The sequence below is a fragment of the Aedes albopictus genome, chromosome 1 (genome assembly GCF_035046485.1).
Source record: "Aedes albopictus strain Foshan chromosome 1, AalbF5, whole genome shotgun sequence".
Taxonomy (NCBI): domain Eukaryota; kingdom Metazoa; phylum Arthropoda; class Insecta; order Diptera; family Culicidae; genus Aedes; species Aedes albopictus.
The window spans coordinates 218824717-218832327 of record NC_085136.1 but is presented as its reverse complement, the minus strand read 5'-3'; the positions used below and the strand labels follow the sequence as shown (position 1 = coordinate 218832327).

The following is a 7611-nucleotide window of genomic DNA, read 5'->3' as shown; positions in this document are numbered from 1 at the left end:
AAACCACGGCATTTTCGATGACCTGATGGACAATGAGCAGGAAAATCATCTCAGACCATATCTGAACCGGTAGTGTTCCGAAACCGGTTCTAGGCGTCCCGCTGGAAGTGGCCAAATACACAATTGAACCAAACCCATGCATGCGGCACATCAAACCACGGCATTTTCGATGACCTGATGGATAATCAGCAGGAAAATCATCTCAGATCATATCTGAACCGGTAGTGTTCCGGAACCGGTTCTAGTCGTCCCGCTGGAAGTTGCCAAATATACAATTGAACCAAACCCATGCATGCGGCACATCAAACCACGGCATTTTCGATGACCTGATGAACAATGAGCAGGAAAACCATATCTGAACCAGTAGAGTTCCGGAACCCGTTCCGGGGTTCCCGCCGAAGTGGTTAAATTTGAAAGAGAAACAAACCCGTACATGCGTCACATGGGCCCATATAGCCGAGGCGGTAAACGCACGGGTATTCAGCATGACCATGCTGAGGGTGACGGGTTCGATTCCCGGTCGGTCCAGGATCTTTTCGTAAAGGAAATTTCCTTGACTTCCTTGGGCATAGAGTATCTTCGTGCCTGCCACACGATATACACATGCAAAATGGTCATTGGCAGAGGAAGCTCTCAGTTAATAACTGTGGAAGTGCTCATAGAACACTAAGCTGAGAAGCAGGCTTTGTCCCAGTGAGGACGTTACGCCAAGAAGAGGAGGAGCGTCACATCAAATAGCGGCTTTTAAGATTACCTAATGAACGGCCAGCAAGTGTTTCGGAATCGGTTTTGAGTGGCCGGAAGAGGCCAATGTAAAAGTAAACCAAATCCAGGCATGTGACACATCAAATCGTGGCTTTTGCGATAACCTGATGAACAGTTAGCTAGAAAATAGCCTTACATCACACTAAAGACAACTGGTAGTGTTCCGGAATTGGTTCCGAGAGTCCCGTCGAAATTGTCAAACCCTGCATGTGACACCTTCAATTTGCAGCGTTTTTGGTTAACCGATGAGCAGTTAACAAGACAATAATGTTAGACCATATTTGGTTCAGCCGGTAGTTACCTGGAATCAGATCCGGGTAGTAAAATGTAAAATTTAACCAAACCTATGGATGCGGTACATCAAATCACGACCAGTCTTGTAAACATTCGACACTTTTTACTTCCTTCATTTCGTTGCCGCAGTCGGGTGTCAGTCGGCTTTGTTACATTCGTACGCTATCGTTACCTCTTACCTACACACAACACGAGCAGTACAACGAAGATCAATAAACATAAGAAAGGGTCAAATCAATGTCATCTGACACGATGACATGTGCCTAATTCTAGCTTTACGCATAGATTTTCAGCCAATTCCGATTATGAATGTTAATATTAGTTTATTATTGCATGTTGCATTGAATACGACACACAGATGGACAACATAGCTCTTATTATGGAAGAAGACAGGAATAACAAAAGCCGAACCGTCTCCCGAAGCCGCTATCGTGGTGAAGTGCATTCGTTTGACATTTTTGTTTCGAACAGTAGTTTGATTGCTTGTGTTGCGAATGTCGGAGACAAAGGAGGCCGAATATCGACGAAAACGTTCAAATGACTGTGATCTCTAACAAGACTGATCACGACTTATCGACAACCTGATGGAAAAATAGGGTCAGACCACATTAGATTCCCGGTAGTGTTGCGGGTTCAGCTGTGGCTTCGAAAGTGGTTAGAAGTAAAAGTGAAGCAAACCCAATCATGCGATATATCAAATCGCGGTGATTAGGTAAAGGTGTATAAATAGCAATAAAATATTCTCAGACCATAATTGGGACAACCGGTAGTGTCATGGTCCATGACTCATGGAATCAGATCCGGCTATCCCACCGGAAATTACCAAATATAAAAATGATGGGTATGGGTTATACGACAAATCAGATCACAGATTTTTTGATAATCTAATGAACGGTTAGCAAGAAAATAGCCTTAGATCACATTAGAGACTAGCTGTTGTGTGGCAGAACCAACGTTCATGTGAAAAATTAAATCGTGGCTTTGTTTAATGCAGGGATAGGGTGCGACTCAAAACTCTTTGCGTGCCGCACACTCTGATACGAGACAGCACAACAAACTAGAAGGAGACGAGTACGCGCAATCGGTTGTGTGTTGCTCGCTTACTTTGCCGCGCGCTGGAGCTCTCCTGCTCACGCTCTGTCGTATGCACTCTCTCGGTGCTTGTCTCCGAGCTTTGCACTTGGCTTGATACTACACATGATTAGAAAAATTTCGAATCAAACGACCCATCACTTGTCAGCCCTTGACAAGCTTAACAACTTTGCCGAAAACACAAACTCTTCAATTAATTTATTAATTGATTTTTTCTGTTTAGAGACAAGCACCGTCCCAAGCACCGCGCATTACTCCCTGCGCCGCAGAGCTAGTGCTGCGATTGTCTCTCGCACAATTACGAAAGCTCTCACTCATACGTCTCTTGTCTCTCGGCAAAACGAGAGACGAGCACTTGCGATTGTGTGAAACACACGCTTTTTTCGCACCGCACGGTGCATGCCGCCAATCCCTGGTTTAATGGCCTGATACACATTAGATATGAACAACAGTGACGAATAGGTCTAAGTTCTCATATATGAGAACAAAATATAGACAAAACTAAAGCGATCTCATCAAATCGTACCATTTCAGATTCCTAAGGTGTAAATTTATAGCAGGATGGGTCAACGTTGAATGGAAAAATAAGAATTTGATTGCGTCAACAGAAGATGGTGGCTGTTTTAAGGAATTTTGAGCTCTTAAACTATGTAAAATAAGTGTATTTGGTATGGGAAATATGTTCGGAGTCCACCAGAGTATCCAAGATAGCGGTCCAAAGTCCAAGATAATGGCCCAGTATTCAAGTTAGTGCCTATTTTATAGGATTTTTAATTCTTGCATTATGGGCATATTTTGTATGAAAATATGTCCAGAATTCAAAATGTGTAATCAGAAAACCCAAGCTGTGCGCTGTTTCACAAGGTCTGCAATATGACTATAGTTTGAATGGGGAAGAATGCCGGTCTTCGTCCAAAACTGGTATCCAAAAAATCATAAACGACATGCCAAAATTCAATACGGCGACTATTTTATGTAGTTTTAGGTGCAGTGAATACCAGAACATCCAAGATGGTGTCTCAATGTTCAAGATGGTGGTTAGTTTAGTTGGGGTAGATATCCGGAGTCATAAAATGATGACCGGAAAATCTAAAATGACGTTTTAAAATTTTGCGGCTTCATGACACTTGCTTGGTTTGAGTTTTGGATCGTTGTCTTATATTTTCTGAATATTGGATGTTATGCTAATATAAAATGTATCCATATTGAGTAGATTTAGCAAGCAGTTTTCATTTTGTATTTATGTTAATGTCATCAACATGTCGCTCGAGTTTTGTTGAAAGGATATTTTAAAGCACGAGAAAGGCACCATCACCGCTAGGTGGATTAATTAGGGTTTTTTTTTACAGGAGCATGGAAGTGTTGGAACAACACGATGAACAACAAACCGATCATCAAAATGAAGAATGGCTTGAAGAAGATTCCATAGACGAAGACGATCTCATTACGCAAGATGGAGGAAGTGATTGCATATCCGTCACCGAAGAAGCCAAGCTGATGCAAACGTTCGATTTTACAGCCAGTTCAGAGACCATGTCCTTGAAAAAGAAACGCGGGAGACCCAAGCTAACAGAAGAACAAATACAATGGCGTAAAGAAGCGAAAATCTCGAAAGATCTGAACAGAACTCGTTTGAACGATTTCAGTTGTTACATCTGCAAGTGCAAACAGCTAGAATCGGCAAAGGCACTATTGGACCACCTCAGCGAACATTCCGACATGTTGCCATACACATGTAAAATATGCGTTCAAGAAACAGTCGAAATCAAGCAAATGCGCTCTTTGAACATTCATCTGCGCATGCATGAGCAACCATTGAAATGTCCCTACTGCGACCGCCGATATGCCGAACAGCGGGCCCGGGAATATCATGTGCGAACGTACCATCTAGGAGATAATGTACCGTGCCCTTCAACGTGCGATATCTGCGGTACAGTTTGTGCATCAGTGCTGGCTCTACGAACGCACATGAAACGACACACCCACTCATATACCTGCGATATCTGCGGTAAATCATTTGCCCAAAACTCTAAGCTTAAGCGCCATGTCACGCGGGTTCATGAAAACACCTCTAGCCATGAGTGCAAAATCTGCCAGAAGCGACTAAAAACCATCGACGCTTATGAACTTCATATGCGGACGATTCACGACGGACGTCGCGATTTCGAATGTCAACTTTGTGGACACCGTTTTACAACGGCTGCCTTTCTCCGGATGCACCAGAAACAAAGCCAAGATGGGACAACGTGCAAACCGCGAAACAATTGGAGGACACATTATTCCACTCGTATCAACGCCGAAGGAACCAAGGTGTTTTGCTGCTCGATATGCTCCAAGGAATTCACTCGTTCGATAGCCGAACACCTGCGGACACATTTCCCTATCGAATACGAGTGCCCCATTTGCCTGGCTAAATTGCCGAACAAAACTTCGTTCGACAGGCATCGACTGCAGCACAACGAGATTGCCATCAAATGCATCAGTTGTAAGAAAAGTTTTCTCACCGAACGAAATCTCGCCAACCATATGGCCAAGATCCATGGGATCGGTGAAGAAATTGAGTCGTCCAGTTTCCCGATGCTTCTGGACGATGACATAGAATACGACGTCGAAGGTTGAAACCAGACACAGTTTAAGTGCAAAAGAAAATTGTGATATACTATACTAATAAACAATGGAGGTACATAATTATCCAGAGTTTTGACTGAATTTGAAGAAGACCTTGTAGAGTTGACGTAACCTCGGCGAGTATGCGGGTTCTCCAGATGAAGTTCTTTTCATCTTCGTTTGTCGAATGAAGACACTGCGTTTAGATTTTAGGACCCTGTTGCAAAGTTAACACAGTAACATGTTTGTCCCCTTGGTTCCGATTGAACTCAACACCAACTATTATTGATGAATAAAACGAAAAGTAATAGGCAAGCAGGGTCGATACCACGCCTGCTTCCAACTGTACCGCGTGCACAGCGATTTGACCTTCCCGCAAGTAAGGCCCTATCAGCTACCACACAGAAGGGCGTGCACATGGTGCCTCCACTCCACCTGTCTCGACCTTGCCGAGGATCTCTTTCCAACCCCAGTAGACCAACGCCACGACAGCAACGCTACCAGGATGTTCTCCCCACGGCAACTTTATCGCTCTAAGGGCATCGGCATGACCTATGTAGCGGACTCTAAACCCTTGGACCACCTCTTGTCGGAGTTGGGTCATTCCCGCATGTGGCAAGCATGCGATCACGTATTGTGCGATACTGTAGACACTGTCGGAAGCAGCCACGGCCTGAAGGACCTGAGTCAGGTGGAATGTTACTTCCCCATGGCGCCTGTTATCCCAACTATCTACCCCCGGGATCAACCTGTGGGTCCACCTTCCTTTGGTGGAACTGTCCCACGCGCGCTGCCATTTGATCATATTTAGAGGCCAATCGGAAATCCGTCCGGACCTGGGGCCTTACCTACGCTAAGGGACCCGCAAGTTCCACATCGGTGATCCTTTCCTCATAACCAGCCCCAGTTCCCGGCTGTCCTACGAAAGGAGGCCAAGGACTAAGATCATGGCGCAGAACAAGCCCCTCGATGATCCTCTCCAGCATCTCTGAAGATTGCTCTGTAGGAGCCATTACACCTTTCGTCTTGGTCATCAGGATCCTGTATGCATAACCCCACAGATTCGCATCGACACTCTGAAAGAGACCCTCGAAGCAGACCTTTTGCCTGCCCTTATCTCAGTCTTCAGTGCGGCTTTTGCAGCGGTGAACACCACCCGCCGTTCGTTTCGCTCTTCCTCAGATCGTGCTTGCTGCATCCGCCACCTAGCTCGTAGGCAGACCCGGCGTAGGTCCGCACTCACTTGGGTCCACCATTAAGCTGGTGGTCTCCCATTTCTAGAGTGGACTCGCCTAGGCTCTTCGTCGTCTATACCAAGTAGGTTTCGCTCACGGCGGACCGCTTCCCTAAATATCACTTCATCGAAGTATGATGTCTTCCACCTGCGCGGGCTTGGCTTTGGCCTAGCCGCCTCTTCCTCTACCCGCTGCTTGCTGGTGATCGCTGTGAGTGTAACAACTATAGTCTACTTTCCAGTTCGAACTACTTGCTAGGCCAGGACTACAAAAACTAACGTCAATAATCGACTCCGCACCGTTCCGACCAAAGATACTCGGACTCGGTATGAGTCCGCTATGATGGCGATATCCGTCACCCATTTCAGAAACTGCCTGACAAAGCAGTTGCTGAGCTGCGTCACAGTGGTTCAGGTTCAGCTGCGTTACCTGCACTGTGATTTGTTTACTGCGGCTTGAAGGTCGAACACCTTGGATCACCCATTTGATGCCTGTGGTTCACGGTTATCCCGGTTCAAATCAGACAAATGAATGGACTCGTGCAGTCTTGTGCCTTGTGGCCATCGGCACCGCATCTACTACACAGTTTGCCCCTGTCAGGGCCTTTGCAGTCCCATGACTTGTGTCCTGGTTCCAGACACCTGAAGCAAACCTCCGGTGGCTACGTCTGCCACAGGCAGCTGAGCCAAAGCTACCTGTGTCCCTGCCAGCCCCTTCGGTAGCCTAACGGCTGCGGTGGCTACCTGCACGTCGCACGGTTGCCGCACTTCCACTTCGTTGACCTCGTTTAGGTTTTTCACTTTCAGAATCGCCTCTTGTGTGGGAGTCCTCATCTCTATCCCTTCGCCAAGGGCGATCAGTACGAGTACGTCTGATACTGCGCACGTCGGGTCCCAGATCCACGAGCTTGGCGTCGCTTCGCATCACCTTCAAGAAGACGCTTGAGTCTTGATGACGAGCGCGTCACCTTTCTCGCGCTTGGCACCTACTCTTTTATATAATATACCATCATAGTTTGGCGTCCCTGTTCTCCTCGACCTGCGGCTTTTTCTTCTTCCTCTTCCGCTTCGCTTTTGTTCAAGGGGGGGTCCTCCCCTTGGTTCACCATACACTGTAGTTGCTGAGGGCCTAACAACTGCAACGGTTGCAACCCCCTTTTCCTTCCATCCGGGACGAATCAGCCTTTTCAGGCCCACCTTTCTCAGCTTCCCGGGAAGCCTGGCTGGAATACGACTTGTCGGCATTTCTGTCGACCTTCGGGGTTAGTATCTTTCTAGCCTTGCGGGCACCTGACGGCTGCCTCCACCCGATTCTGCGAGTTCTTATCATGAGCAGTCGCATCCGCCATACCTTTTGGACTTCCTGCAAAAGCAAAGGCCTTCGCCTGGGTAGACTTCTTAACCTTTACTTTCAGGTGGAAAGAAATAGTAATATTCACCTCTTACCTTGTCGCTCAGACGGCCTGGGTATCCTCTGCTGTGCGTAGAAGTCGCCTCAATTAGACTCGGTCCATGGTGTTCATATTAGTACTTCACTATACGATGTGGTGTACATTCGCGTCGCAACCCACGACGAAGGGGATGTTGTGTTTGTGGCTGTAGGCTACTAGCGCAGCTAT

The 7611-nt window shown here is 46.7% G+C and overlaps 1 protein-coding gene across 1 annotated transcript in view; it reads left to right on the top strand.

The window, feature by feature from the left end:
- Positions 1-4853, top strand: part of LOC109621541 (zinc finger protein 26) — a 13372-nt gene extending 8519 nt beyond the window's left edge. The window contains exon 3 of the mRNA XM_029851795.2: positions 3501-4853. Coding sequence (XP_029707655.2) covers positions 3501-4770 — 1270 coding nt within the window. The 3' untranslated portion in view covers positions 4771-4853. The remainder of the gene's footprint in view (positions 1-3500) is intronic.
- The last annotated feature ends 2758 nt before the right edge of the window (positions 4854-7611 follow it).